Source organism: Microtus ochrogaster, chromosome 10, assembly GCF_000317375.1.
Source record: "Microtus ochrogaster isolate Prairie Vole_2 chromosome 10, MicOch1.0, whole genome shotgun sequence".
NCBI lineage: Eukaryota > Metazoa > Chordata > Mammalia > Rodentia > Cricetidae > Microtus > Microtus ochrogaster.
This window is the reverse complement of record NC_022016.1, coordinates 34,239,986-34,255,661: the sequence shown is the minus strand read 5'-3', so window position 1 is coordinate 34,255,661 and position 15,676 is coordinate 34,239,986. Positions and strand designations below refer to the sequence as shown.

Sequence of the window (15,676 nt, the reverse complement as noted above, 5' to 3'; positions counted from 1 at the left end):
TCTCTCTCTCTCTGTCTCTCTCTCTCTGTCTCTCTCTCTCTCTCTGTCTCTCTCTCTGTATCTCTGTCTCTCTCTCTCTCTCTGTCTCTCTCTCTCTGTGTCTCTCTCTCTGTCTCTCTCTCTCTCTCTGTCTCTCTCTCTCTGTCTCTCTCTCTCTCTCTCTCTGTCTCTCTCTGTGTCTGCTGGAGTTGAGGGGGGGGAGGCAATGTGGACATAGAAATAGGTGGGAGGAGGGAGGGAAATAGCATGGGAGGCACTAGAGATTTGATTGGAAGAGACTGCTGCAGGTACAGCAGAGCTGGGGTGAGGCTGGGAGCTTGGATCTGGAGGAACAGACGGAGAGGTGAGTGAAGATCTGCCGTCAGCCTACAGCTTCCCTGGCCGGAGGAGCCTGTGGTTTAGCTGGGAATGGCTGCTGGTACTGGGGGCTGGGATTAACCAATGGTTTGTGGACAGGGAGGTTAGGAGCAGAAGATCTGAGGAATCCACACAGGAGATGGGGGCTGGGCTAAAGGGACTCTTGAGCAGGTGTTCTGCTGCTGCGGGAGCTGGGGGTTTGGGTTTGGAAGGACAGAATGCGAGCTGAAGGCCTGCCGTTAGCCTACCTGCTTCCTCGCTAGAGTGCACTGTTGAGATTTTCCTTGCAGTTTTTTTTACTTTTTATTGTTTTATGCCATTTTAATTGTTGATTGTTTTACACGCTCACACATACACACACCTAATATATAATTCTATAATTTCATTGTGTTAGGATTTATGGCGAAGTAGCTGGGCATTAAGTCATATTTACTATTTGGGGTAACTAGGCGTCTTGGGTCAAATTCCTATAGTGACTTCTGTTTTCTTCTCGATTCTGAGTTTGCCTCCACCTAGCTGCCTTAGAAATGATGTGTCTTGCAACTCTTTCACCTATAATTTACTCTTAGGGTACCAGAGCCCTGTAGGTGTAGGTGCTAAAGTATGAGGGATCAGACTTATCACAATCAAGGCTAATTCTTAGTGTTTTACTGGGACTGGGTCTTGTGGCTGTGACCTTCACTAGCTCTTGGGAGTTGTTCTCGAGCCTTCTCTCCGCCCTTTAGCCTTCACTACCTACTTCCTTGAAGCCCTGGCCTTGCAGTTCGCCTCAGGGGAATTTGGAAATCGAGATGGGGGCTGGAATGGGAGGAATGCCCTTCCCCCAACCAGGAATAAGGCTCAGCTGAAGTATTTTCCCTCGGAGCACATTGTTCGTTGTGAAGAAATCTCTGGGTATATTTCACAAGGATTCCTCATCCTCTCCCCTAGTCGACGTCAGGACATTTTTCTAGGATCTTCAGTGTGAGTGTCTGGTGAGGTTTCTGGAAGTAGAGCTTTTGGTGTAGGACTCTGGAGCTGTCCGCACAGCTCCGGCGGCGGTTCATTTGCATTGCGGTTTGAGCGTTCCCACCTGTCGGTGGTGGTGGTGGTGGTGTTCCTATGGCTCTAACCCGCTTTACTCCAGGTAAGCAGATCTCAGCTGGGAGTCTTTCAGACTTGGGGGTGGCGGTTTCTTCTGCAGCCTCAATTCTCTGATGGGTCTAGAAAAAGAATCTAGTCATTCTCAGCCCCGTATTGCCCAGCCTTTTCTTATTCTGAGGGTAAGAATAGGAATTTCTAGACTGTTTACTTGGGAAAACTGAATTGGAAAGTTCCATATTTATTGTTATTTTATTAAATTTAGGTTTTTTAAGACCAGGTCTCACTCTATAGCTGAGGTTAGCCACAGATTCACTATGTATATCTTAGTCTGCCTTGGAACTCATGGAGCCCTCCTGCCTTAATCTCTGGGGTACTTGAAATATAGGAACAAGACATTACTCCTAGCTAATTTTTTTCAGTCCAAGGGATTGAAGTTGAACCTTTAGCATGCTGGGCAGACCCTCTGCCCTCCATTAGCCTCCGGCCTCCCATGTATTTACACACAGCGAATCTATTGCAGCCATGCTTTGCTAGTACCTTACCTTGTTCAATTTCTGTCAAACGGTAAAGGGGTTTGTAATTTGTAAAGGGGCATGGACGGTATATTTCTGGGGCAGAGATCAAGTAGGTTCTCCAAATGTATACCCTGTTACCATGTAGCCATTTAACCATATGCTCGAAATGTTCCCCAGACTAGGGTGTTCTAATGGTCATCAGTGAGCTTTTCCAGAGATTGGTAGTGTTAATTTACTTATTTGCCAGAGGAATACCTTCAGATAACTATGCAATCAAAAGACTATTTTGAATTTTTGAAAGATCAGGCCCTCTCAAGTAATTCTCAGTATAGTGTGAATGATCAAACTAAAATGTGGCTAAAATAATAGAATGTGAAGCTTTAAGGCACCTAAAATTAAAATTGTAAGAGGCAGAGGCAGTGGATAACTGCAGTGCAACAGTGTGTCTTGGACAGAGCCGGAAAGCTGCATATGTGAACTCACAGTGGTTATGACAACATACACAAGACCTAGGCAGACAAAATCCCAGCGTGGAGCTGAGAGCTGAGAGCTGGGCCTAAAATCTCACCCTTAATCATGGGGACCTTATCAACTGTCAGCTGCCAGAAGATGGACAGTTTTCTCTAAGAATATAGCCCCCCGGTAAGCTGACCACGCTCCAGCAGAAAACCATACATCCAAGGACATTTGAGCAGCACAAGGGAGGGTATACTGGGGCTCCGTCGATGGAGGGAAGAAAGGGAAGGGAGAAACGATACAGTTAATCATCTTAAAGCCCAGCGGTGGTGGCGCACGCCTTTAATCCCAGCACTCGGGAGGCAGAGGCAGGCGGATCTCTGGGAGTTCGAGGCCAGCCTGGACTACAAGAGCTAGTTCCGGGACAGGCACCAAAGCTACAGAGAAACCCTGTCTCGAAAAACAAACAAAAAAAAAAAATAAATAAAAGGATACAAAATTGGGGGTGGTGAATATGATTAAAACATGTAGGAAACTCTTAAGGAACAAATTTGTGTGTGTGTGTGTGTGTGTGTGTGTGTGTGTGTATATGTGTTATAAAAATAATATAAATACCTGCTTTTTTCAGAGATGGCAGATCTATAAAAGCCATCAAGATTAATGCACTTGCCAAGGTTATAAGGCTAAGGCTGTGTGGAGCTACAGTTACAGTTTATACCTTCTCAGTGCTGGTTCCTCCATCACAAAGGCCTCTCATTGACTAAGCCACCTTCCTTCTTCAAGAAGCTATCTCCTGATCTGTCTGTGAATACTCCTCTGCTTTCCTTCTCTATGCCCTGTCTCTATTCTTCTGTGTTTCCAGTTTTCTTTTTTTTTTTTTTGCTTGTTTGTTTGAGACAGGGTTTTTCTGTATAGCCCTGGCAATCATGGAATTCATTCTGTAGACCAGGCTGGCCTTGAAATCAGAGATCCCTCTGCTTCCACCTCCTGGACAGGATTAAAGGTATGCGCCATCACTGCCTGACTCCTATCTTTCTTTTTAAAACCATTCATGTGGGCTCTGGAGAAATAGCTAGTTGTAGATTGAGCACTTGCCTAGTGTGTTCAAGGTTCTGTTTTTCATTCCCAGAACTTAAAATACATAAATTAATATGATATATAATCAATGAAAATAAAAACTTTTCAGTATCATGCGGAAGTTTCCCTCTTCTTACTCCAGATCAGCTGCTAGCAGGGGTTAAATGTGACCCTCCTCAGTTCAGTTATTTCAGTCTCTAGTCATTCCCATAGACTGATTGTCTCCGTCTCTCTGATTTTTAAGACAGGGTCTTAAACCTAAATTTGTGGCAGTCCTCCTGCCTCAGTCTCCCAGGTGCTGGGATTCCAGTTATGCCCCATCATTCCAGACTCTCTATTTCTTAACTCTCCCTGTGGCAATAGGGGCCAAATGCAGGCCTCTGAGCACACCAGGCACTCACCCACATCCCTAGGCCAGACGTGGAATCTAAAAAGAAACACACACTCCCATTTTTCTGAGACAAGCTATTTTGTGTAGCCTAGGCTAGCCTTAGATTCATGATAATCCTCCTGCATCAGTCTTCCAAGTGCTGGGACTGAGGGCCAGAGGTATGACACTGAGACCCATGACCTACTTAGGACTTTCAGATGAGTTTTATTTGTATAGCATATCTGAGGAACATTTGTGTCTCAGAGCACAGGAGTCCCATAGGACTGGACACTTTCATCCTTCCAGATTTGTACTGTTCTAGACAGTACCGCAGTAACCTATATACTGCTATGCACAAGTAGAGCTGGCTTTAAGGTTTTCAGATGAGTTATATATCTGACTTTTTGTCTTGTTTTGTTTGCTTATGTTTTGTTTTTTTAGGTAGGGCCTCATGTAGCCCAGGCTGGCATGAAACTTGCTATATAGCCTAGGCTGACCTTAAACTCCTTATCCTTCTGCTGCTTTCTCTTAAATGCTAGGATGGCAGGAGAATGCCACCGTGATCAGCTTTTTGTGTCTGTTTTTGTGGTACTTGGGATTGGACCCAGGGTCTTGTATATACTCGCTTAAGTGCTCTGACACTGACTGGTATCCACAGCTATGGTGTTTAAGACTCATTTTTCTAGACATGATGTCACATTCTATCTGTGGCTCTAGGAAGGGTCTCCTGACTGGGATTCTCTCTCTTGAGGTTTTTTTTTCCATCATAGAATTTGTTAGCAATCTCTTATCCCTGCCTTTTTTATTTTTTGAATATTGATAGGTGTAGCGGCGTAAATAAATGTAGGCAGATTATAAAAAAATATATACAGCTTTAATGGAGAAATAAACTTATAGAACCGAGATTCCCGCATAGCACAGGAAGCAGGAAAAGGGGACCACAGGCTCCTGCGTGCCTGATTTATCAGTAAATATTCGCCCGAGGCAGACCCGCCCCCTAAGGGGCTGGCTTAACCCTACAGATAGGGTCAACCAAGTACAGACTTAGTTACCAGTTATTAGGCAGAGTCATACTACCCAGAGGAGAAGCACATGGTTTGTAGTATATATTTCAGGGCAATTTCTCCTTATTCATTACTTTACCTGTCCTTATGTCAGCCCCATGAATGTGTACCTTTGGTAATGAAGGAATAGAGAACCAGTAGAGGAACAGGGTGCTGTTTGTAATAGGCCTAGCGAAGCGGGCCTGCAATTTCAAGCACCCGAGGATGCTGATGCAGGGCTATTGCACATTCAAGAGCTGCTGGTGCTAACGAAAGGGGTTTAGAGTCACCCTAGACAGCTTAGTAAGATATGGCCTCAAAATAAGTAAAAGCAGGGCTCCCTGGTAAACAGCTCATGTGTGATGTCTAAGATAGTAGTCACACACCTTCCTTCCCAGTTGTGTGGCATTCCAGTGAGCAGAAACATGAAGATAGCAAATCCTTGTGTTGTTGTCCTAGCTTGGGCAATTAGCACCCTGGCTCTACTGTTGGTAAAACCATGTTGGGTCAGGAACTCCTGGATTGGAGCAGATATTAGAAGCAGTAGATACAGAAGATACCCTGCCACATGCCGATGGCTGTGGGGAGCACGGCTGTGTCTGGCAGAGACAAAGAATGAGGGGGTAGGTGCCAGCATTGATAGCCACACTTGTCTCCAAGCTTCCCCATCCCTTTCTGTGCTTTACGTTCCCATTTTCTTCTCATACGTCTCAAAGACCCTTTTAATGGTATATATAGGAAGTGTGTCACCGTTTCATTATCCGGTGCCCATCACTCTTGGTACTGTCTGCATTTCTTCAGAGTTAGGGTCAAGTTTTTCTTCTTCCTTGTCTTCCCTGTGTCTTAAATACTTGTCCGTTGTAAACTGCGCTGCGACTAAACCAAAGCTAAGATTCCTAAGTGAAGTGATTACAGGGGTCAAGTCAAATCAAAATCAGGCAGATTGTGTTTCAGACTCTGCATTGGTATGCTGTCTAAAGAAAGACCCCGCTGCTGGACTGTGGGGAAGCTCAGGAGTTTCCAAGGGAAAAGTAGCCATTTAGAGGTATAGTAGTGTTTTAGTATTTAACATCCCAGATGGCATATAGATGCACAGCAACAGAAAAATTGCCCTGAATAAATATTTCAGGGTCTATATAAGTATTTCAGAGTACTATGTATTTAGAGGATTGTGTGTTCTCTTCAGGGTTTAGATGTGAGGCCCAGTTGGCAGACACATGCTCTTTGGTCACTGCATTTGGGTGAAGTGGGAAAACCAAACACATTGTAGATACAAAGGTTCCACACATGTTGGCTGGGTATGAGGGTTTTGCCTATAATGAGTTCTGAAGTGTGTAGCTGAAGTGCAGTGTGAAAGAGCATACATATGCTGTTAGGAGATCCTGTGCGGAAAAACAGGGGAAGGATGGAAAAGGGAAAGTAGGTATGGAAATGAGAAATGGCCAGAAATAGGTTCCTCAGTTTCACTGTTGAATGCAAGTCCTTTAAATGGCCACAGGTGAATATTTTGTGCGAGGCATCATGCTGGATTTGTATTTGTGGATAGAGTTAGACCTTTTAAAAAATATAACATATCCCCAGAACCCCAAAACCTTTTTAAAAGGAGCATTTCCAAGTTCTTTGATACATACTAATAACCTAGTCCCTTTCTTTGAGTACTTGTTTGGTATTGGAACAAGTGACCCTCCACAGCTTATGATGTTCCTAAAACAATCCTTCAAGGTCTACAATGAGGTAGGTTTCTTTCTCTCTCCTTTCTTCTTGTGTTTTTGTTAGTGTTTAACTAGTTCACTTAATCAGTTACTATTCAGCCTCCTGGTAAATTCTAATGGCTTGTTGGTTAGGGATCGGAGTAAACATCAATTCCCAAATTAGAATATCCTTGCATTTAAGGGGTTTTCTAGTTTTAAACATAAGATGGTTGTGTGTGTAGGGGGTGGGGAGCCTAGGGAAAGTCCTTCTAGACCAAAAATGATGATGGTGATTTCAATTTGTCTGCCTCCTTATTCAGGCAGTGTGTTTCTTGAGACCCACTGCCCTGCATTCACTCTTCAGTATAATTGCAGAAAGAGAAGGCTCTTTCAGACTTGACTCCCTTTCCCTGACGGGCTTACTGTATGTTTTCTCCAGACTCAGGCAATGGCAATCAGTCTTTGAGGAATTTCCTTTTATCATTTAACTAGACTTTAACTTAAATCACTCCTTTCTGTATGACATTCACCATGCCATCAAAGCTTGAGATAAATTTTACTGGTTTTTCACTCCTTTGAGGCAAAAATCTAGACTTACCTAACTAACTTGGAATGTATACTGTAATTTTACTCTGCTTCCTTGTCAGTGTATGTAGACGCTAGATTAACTCACAACACACTTTTTAAGAAGGCATTTGCATTCTGTTGGTAGTTGCCCCTGCTGCCCTTTTTGACCACTAAGTTTTATGAGTTGACTTGTATCGTGGATTAAAAGTGCTAGGCAGCATGGCATGAGCAGCAGGTCCAGATACTTGGTGAAGGAGTGCAAGCTACTTAACCCAGCTCCTTGAGGGAGCCTCAGAGTGGCAGCACCATTGTCATTGTCACAGCCAAGGCCATTTCCTATTCTAGAGGTTACGGTGGGTAGTTTTGAGTCACTTGTGCACACTTGCCCTAAATGCTCCCTGAAAGGTCATCACTGCTGAAAGTTTTCAAAACATCACAGGAAGAGTCACAACTTTGAAGCGACCAAATGACCTGGCTAGATCTGGGCTCCACAGAGGTAACTCTGCTTGGCTCTAAATATTTATTTTATTGTGTGTTTCTATCATATGATGTCTAAGAATTGGTAGGCATTTTATGTTATTACCTACTTCCAGTTGCTCTCCACTGAGCAGTCTGAATAATGAACATATGTTAGAGATTACAGACCTGGCAGAGATGGGAGTAGAGGCAAGAAAAGAAGTTCTCAGACCCTCAGCATGTCTGCTGGACCTGCTGACTCATTTCTTAATCTAAACCGTAGCTGAACCTCAGTTTAGCCTGAGAGCTACACCATGCCTACTAAGCCTCTAGTACTCAAAAGAAACCTTTACTTGGACTAGAAAAAATTCCCACTGGAGAAGTGCTGGCTATGCCTTTGTAAAACCTGTGAGCTTCGTGAAAAACTGTTAATTAAAAGTTGGTAACTTGGGTCCAACTATGAAAACTATATCAAAATATAAACTACCGCCGGGCATTAGTGGCGCACGCCTTTAATCCCAGCACTCAGGAGGCAGAGGTAAGCGGATCTCTGTGAGTTCAAGGCCAGCCTGGTCTACAAGAGCTAGTTCCAGGACAGGAACCAAAAGCTCGAAAAATCCAAAAAAAAATATATATATAAATTACCTAAGTGCCCAAAATATACTATCTTTGCTAACTTAGCTGCTATGCTCTGTCTGCTAAGATGTGAAAGTCTTTAAAAACGCAAGTCCTGTTTGATAATGTGGGTGATTGTCAGTGGTCTGCAGATACTATAGGTAAATTATGATTAATAAAGATTAACTCGCAGGAGGCCTTTCAGGCTGGGCATATAATTTCCTTTTGGTCTGATAAACTAAACATTTAGTTAGGTAAGAGGATCACACCAGGCTTCTAAATGATTGTTGCTTTTATGCAGTGTTTTAACTCATTGCCACTTAATCGTCATTTCCACTCCATTTGAATTCTGTTCATTAATGCTATATTAGTTCATCAGGATGTAATTATGATGAACTAAAAGAGTATAAACCTCATTCAGTGTCTTACACTTTATAAAGTTTTGTTGTATTAACGTTTCAGGATGTACTGGGCCTTAGGAGCCGAAGAGATTAATAACATTTCCAAGCCCTACATGAAGGGCCTGATTATCGGAGCACACTGTAACTGGGTTAATGTTAAACAGTGGCTGTCCTGCTGATTCACTTAGGGACCTGGGAGATGACAGTTTTATTCTACTTTACTGGGCTGGCCTTACTGCACAATTAATTAAGACCTGCTTAAAAATAGCCTTCAGAATAGGGCCAGAGAAGGGGAAGCCTTTAAAGTAATGGAAATGTAGTAGTGAATTTATTGCCAGGCTGCAGTAGCTACTCAAGCAGGTTGGATGTATGAATATTACAGGCTATGTTGCTTTTTTGAGAACACTACTGAGACCCCTTACCCTCCCTTCTCTACTTGCCTCCCTGCCTCCCTCCCACCCTCTCTTTCTCCCTTCCCTTCAACAACAACTTGCCATGTAGCTCAGGCTGCCCTCAAATTTGCAGCAATCTTGCTGGGCGGTGGTGGCGGTGCACGCCATTAATCCCAGCACTCAGAAGGCAGAGACAGGTGAATCTCAGTGATTTCAAAGGCCAGCCTGGTCTACAGTGCTAGTTCCAAGACAGCTAGGACTGTTACACAGAGAAACCCTGTTTCGAACCCCTCCCCCCCCACCTCATATTGAAGCAATCCTCCTGCCCAACTTCCTGAGTATCAGAATTGCAGTTCCCTGTTACTATCCGTGCATTCTTTTCAATACTGAGGATTGAATCCAAGACCTCTGGGCAAGTGGTCCACCCACTACTATGTATCTACATCCTCTATATATTCTTGGTTGTTTTAGAGTTTCCAAATGGTTAAGTGATACCAAAGAACGGACTGGGGCTGGGGTGTCAGACAGTCATCAGAGTGCTTACTTAGCATGGATGAAGCCCTGGGTTTAATCCTAAGTGCAAAACAAAATTGGGGGTAGACCATATGTCTGCAATCCCAGCATGCTATAATTTCGGTACTCAGGAAGTAGAATCTTCAGGAAGATTAGAAGTCAAGACATTCTTAGCTACATAGGGAGTTTGAGGTCCAGCCTGGGTCACATGAAGCCTGTATTTTAAAGAATGGCTTTTGTTGTAATTTGATGGGCAATTTATAGTTTTATTGCTTTTTTTTTAAAAAATTGTGGTACTAAGGATTTAACCAGGGCCTCGGGCATGCCAAACGTGTATTACTTCAGAACCACACTTATAACCCCAAACAACTCTGTGTATTTATGTAAGTACATATGCACACTCATGGAGGGGCTGTTTACCTATGTGCATCCACACACATACACACACACTCGCACACAGAAGTCAGAAGAAGACTATCAAGTACCCTCCTCTGTTGCTCTTTGCTTTGTTCACATTGAGAGTGGGTTTTACTTAATGTGAAGTTTGTTTCAGGCAGGCTGGCTGGACAGTATCTTCTGGGATCCACTTGTATCCCCCCCACACCCCACACCCCCGTGCTAAGTCATGCACAGCCACATTCAGCTTTTTACATCAACGCTGGGGATCTAAAATCGGGCCCTCATGCTTGTGAAGCATGCCCTTTTACCCAGTGAGTTATCGCCCCATAATTCCAAAACAATGTTATTTATTTTTTTTTGGTTTTTCGAGACAGGGTTTCTCTGTGGTTTTGGAGCCTGTCCTGGAACTAGCTCTTGTAGACCAGGCTGGCCTTGAACTCACGGAGATCCGCCTGCCTCTGCCTCCCAAGTGCTGGGATTAAAGGAGTGCGCCACCACCGCCCGGCAACAATGTTAGTTTTGAAACAGGATCTTGCTACGTTGTCCTAGCCTACCCAGAATCATAAATTCAAGTGATCCTTCTACGTCAGCCTCACGAAGTAATTGGGACTTCAGGTGTGTGCCACTGCACCTGTCCTCGTGTTTTTCTTTAATTATACCATACATATAAAGATGATGCACAATACGTATGTGTGCACTTTAAAGAATAACTGAAAGATGAACATGTCACCAGATCAAGGAAAACGGCCAGCGTTTCAGAAGCCTTACCGTGTTACATGTTCTTCTCTCAGATCCTTCCTTTATTTTTGTCATTTTCTTCCTTCTACTTGTAATGCGATCATTTGTATCCTAAAATTCAGGCTTGCCTGTGATTGTGTTCAGGAATAGAGTCATGTTTGTTAGGTGCTCTTTTATGTCTGGAGTCTCTCAGCATGTGTTTGTGGGGTTTTATGCATGTTATTACTGAGAGTTTTAATTCATTTTTATTTTATTTATTTTGATTTTTTGAGGCAGGGGCTTGCTACATCACCCAAGGCTGATTGCAAAGTCGCTAGCCTCCTAAGTGATAGAATTACAAGCATATGCCACCAAGCCCACGTTAGTGGCGCATTAAATAAAAAGGCTCTTCTGTATTTGCCTTTGTCCCCTTTTAAATTCGGATCCTAGTAATTATAAAGTTTCTGGACATGTCTACTTTGATGTCTGGCTCTCTCTGCTAAATGAGTTATGAAGTGTGAAACTCGTGTGGACTTGAATCTTCTGAGGCTCCCACCTATCAGTTTGATGGCATTTGTTTAGACGCGGCTGCATCTTTAAGGCTTCTGCACTAGGTTAGAAAATCTCCCTTTCTCCAAGGCCGGTCCAAGGGTCTGGTCATGTGATCTCAGCTGTGACATCACACTCTGACCAACCAGGAGCACTGGTGGCGTTTGTTGCTGTGAAAAAGCAGAGAAAGCAGCAAGTGCCCTTGTAAAGCGTCCCAGCGCGGGCCTCCTGTACAAGCGCCTCATCCTAAATGAGCAAATGCGGGCTGCCAAGGGAGTTTTTTCCTTGAGGCAGAAAGAAAGAAAACTGTGATCCAAGGTAAGCAGCCTGAGCCCAGCCCCGGACTGAAGCGTGCTCCGGGAGCAGGGGATCTGGAGAATTGCAAGCAGCCTGTAGTAGGATTCTAATCACTGCCTGCCCTGTGCTAGGGGCCTGATCATTACGTGTCTAGCAGGAGACAGACGACAAAGGAGGATGCGGTGGTGCTCATGTTACCTAGTGATGTAATAGGATTCTCTCTTTCCTGCCAGGACGCTGTTGCAGATCTTCATTTTGCCTTAATGCTGGGGGTGGTGGAGGAGCTCATTTGATATATAATGTAACATTAGACTGCTATCTGATGCTTCTCAGAATCTTTCACAAAATCCTGCCTCTTTTTTTTTCCTTCCTGAAAGGAGAACTCTGAAACTAGAGCAAATTCAATGGAAGCATTAACCCTCTCTGAGGAGCCAGTTTCTGGTTGTTTGGTGCCCAGCATTCGTGTCAGCGTTTAACTTGAGAGTGGAAACAGCTTGGTTCAGCTCCCTTCTTCCCACAGACTTTCTTTTCTTTCTGCCCCTGTTTCCGAGCTGGCTTTCCCCCCGCCAAGCTCTCAAATGTAGCAGCTTTCATCTTTTATCAGTGTAACACTGACTGATAGGAAATGCTGGGTAGTGATTCAGCAGACATCCATTTTCTAGCCAGGTACAAGTGAAGATAGGAAAAGGACTTTGGTTGGAGGTTTTAAGATTAACTTGTTCACCTCCTCCACGCCGCTTCAGGGACCCACCCACCTGCAGATGATTAGGACTCGGCTGAGCTTTTCCTTTCGAATCTGTGACTTGCTTGTAAGAAGCGTGCTGAATTAGGACTTGTACAAATCGGTAAACCAGGTTCAGTTTATCTTGTTCATTCAAACTTATGCCACGAGAATGCTAAAATCGTCTAGCTGAGTTGGGCAAGGGGACGTTGGAGAAAGAGTCAGCTGAAGCCAACGTGGGCATTTATTGAAGAGGGGTTCATTACCAAATAGTCTGGATGAAGTCTTGTCCCTGCCAAGATTGGTGCTGCAAATGTGAGATTTGGCTGTGTGAGTTAAATGATGGAATTGCTCTGCTTTCTCCCTGCGTGCATTTATATAGCTTTCTCAATGCTGTTTTTACATGTCTAGTTTACTAGCAAAATATTGTTCCATCAGATGATGTTGCCAAAATATTTTGAACAAGTTTATAAGCAATACTTACCATGTGTCAGTACAACTGCTTAGTTTAAATATTCCCTCAGCCTTGCCATTTGTTGAATGCATTTTGGTTCATCTGATGTTTACTGACTATCGCATGTGCTAAGACAGTACAAAGAGCAGGAAATGGTGACACATTCTTGGGATTGGGGGGGCTGAGATGAGCACAAGTTCTAGGCCTGCCTGGGGAACCTAGTGAGACTTGACTCAAACGGAAAAAAAGACGTGGTGGAGAAGGCTGTTATGAATTCAGTATAGTGTAACTGTTGAAGATTGGCTAGTCTAGAAAAGGAAGAGAAAGCATATGCACACACAAATAGCTGTAATGGAAAAACTAAATGCCAAGCCGACTAAGAACCACAATTAATGCATGCACTCGGATGTTGCTTAGTTGAAAGATTAAGGGACGGTTCATTGCTAAGCTAAGCATTGTTATCCAAATCTCTCCTTGTAAATATTTGACTTTCCAACACACTGTGAAAGAGCTTCTACCAGCCCATTCTGTTGGAGATCAAAGCATCGACTGAAGGAAAGTTTGCACGTTCCAGTCACCTTAACTCTTGAAGAGGCCAGCATTCTTCCGTTCAAGTCTTCACCCAGGCAAAGGCTAACTCGTTGGATTGAGTTACTGCCTTACAGAATATGGGGTGGCTCTGATGGGGTACATTTGCAAAGACCTCGGAGCCCTTTATCTCCCTTCCATGAACTGAAATACCTAAACTGATCCAAGCTCCTTTCTGTCCTTTGTTCTGTAGATACTTTCTCCATCACACAGCAGCTTCTGTCATTTCTCTCTTTATACTATCACCGTCCTGGTCCCTGTCCACTCATGATGCCTTTAGCTGCTTCTTATTTGTGCCTAGACCACAGAAACTATGAACGTGATTGTGTTCCCTCATTTCCACTCCTAAACTCTAGTCATCGGATAGTTGATGAGGGCTTTAAAAATTTTGACTCTCTGATGTACCAATGTCTGTTTGCTATTTAATACAGGAAACAAGTCATACAATGGTGGTGGAATAGGCTCTTCAAATAGGATCATGGACTTCTTGGAGGAGCCAATCCCTGGTGTAGGGACCTATGATGATTTCAACACAATTGATTGGGTGAGAGAGAAGTCTCGAGACCGAGATAGGCACCGAGAGGTAAGGCAGTGCTGGCATGTGAGTAATCTTAGGGAACTTGGGGGAAGAAAGGTAAAGAGCTAAATTTGTTCTTTGCTCTCCTTTTTTCAGCCCCAGAGCTGGTGTGAATCTCTTCTATTGACAACACAGGGTTTCTTTCATTTTTCGTTTTTATTTTTTGAGATAAGTCTTCTGTAGGTTAGGCTGGCCTGGAACTCGCTATGTAGTCTACACTGACAAACTCCTGAATTCCCTTTTGCCTCCCTCATACTGAATTAACAGATGAGAGCCACCATGCCTGGCTTCATTTTGTAATATATTTCTGGGTTTTTTTTTTTTTTGTTTACTTACACAGAGACACGGTTTCTCTGTGTAACAACTCTGACTGTCCTGGAACTAGCTCTGTAGACCAGGCTGGCCTCAAACTCCCAGAGATCCGCCTGCCTCTGTCTCCCTAGTGCTGGGATTAAAGGCGTGCACTACCACCACCTGCTATATTTCTGTTTTTAAAGACCTTTTATATATAATTTTCATTCTTGGTTTTAAATCTGTGTCTAATGATTTCTTTTCCTATAGAATGTTGTTAAAAGAGACATTCGTGAAATGGGCACGCATGCCTCTGCGTAGGTGAAAACAAATGTTCCAGACCTTCTCCTCCCATCTCAGCTCCCTTTATGGTTTGTCTCTTAAAGCAGGGTCTCTAAAACCAAGGAAAGTAAATGGGCTTTTTTCAAAGGAATAAAAAACCAAATTACCCCAACCTTACAGTGTACTGAAGAATATGGGTTCAGCTTTATAAGATTATAGCTCTTGTAAAACCATAAAACCAAAGTAACATTATGCATCCAGCACCAATAAAACCATAAGACTGATCAAATTCATATCCAAGACATTAATTTAATGTTTTAGGTATTTAGGGCTATGGTGTAGATTGTGTAAGCTTGACAAAAGAATTTCCTCACCTCTCTTTCCAAAGTACTGAGCTATTTTCTCGGAGCTCTGCCAAGGTCCTTTGATTCTTTTATTCTTGTTATTGTTTGTTTGTTATCTTATTGAGACTTTATTCAGACTAGGCTGGAACTCACTGGGCAGGCAATCTAAACTGCCTAGAACTCTTAATCCTCCTGCTTCAGCCTCCTGAGTGCTGAGAGCACAGGCATGTGCCACCACACATAGCAAGGGTCCTTTGCTATTTTTGTTTTTTCTTGAAATGAGACAGGGACTTGCTGTACAGTCCAGGCTCGTCACGAGCTTACAGAGCTCTTATTCCCATAATCCTAGGTGCTGGAATTACAGGTGTTTCCTGCCGTGCCCAGAACCTGTGCTTTGAACCTGTCCTGTACTAGTCAAATTTAGGCAATACACTATTTCTAGTTTATGTGGGGACAGCAGTGGAGAACTTAAATCAGCAACAGTGAAAATGTTGATGCCCAGCTCCTGCCCATGTACTCTCAGCAGGTGACCCTCTGGCAAGTCACTTCTTTGGGGCACACTTGTAGTTTCCCCCCTAAAGTTCTGCTTGACTCCATATTTAAAATATATTAATACCATTTTCTGCTGAGTCCATGACTTCTTCCTGTCAGGGACAAATCTCTGTAAGAGGCAGAGATTAGAGTCAGGCAGAGACTATTTTCAGGGTGTGTGTGTGTGTGTGTGTGTGTGTGTGTGTGTGTGTGTGTGTGTATGTGTGTTTGATGATTTCCTCAAACCTAGGGTTTAACATGTATTCTCCCACTCACTAAGCTACACCCCAGCCCTATTTTTTTTTCATTTTTAAGCCTTTCTCAGATTCTGCCATGTAGTCTGACAACTACATGAACCCCAGAGTCAGGTTGTCCCAGGTACAGGTTTTG

At 43.5% G+C, this 15,676-nt stretch overlaps 1 protein-coding gene across 3 annotated transcripts in view; it reads left to right on the top strand.

The window, feature by feature from the left end:
* Clcn5 (chloride voltage-gated channel 5) overlaps nt 1–15,676 on the top strand; it is a 170,675-nt gene that overhangs the window by 121,356 nt on the left and 33,643 nt on the right. For 2 of the 3 annotated variants that reach the window (XM_005352769.3, XM_026781937.1), the window contains exon 4: nt 13,693–13,844. In XM_005352769.3, coding sequence (XP_005352826.2) covers nt 13,693–13,844 — 152 coding nt within the window. Of the gene's footprint in view, nt 1–11,382; nt 11,520–13,692; nt 13,845–15,676 lie in introns of those variants that run through there. The other variant, XM_005352768.3, reaches the window with a different exon arrangement.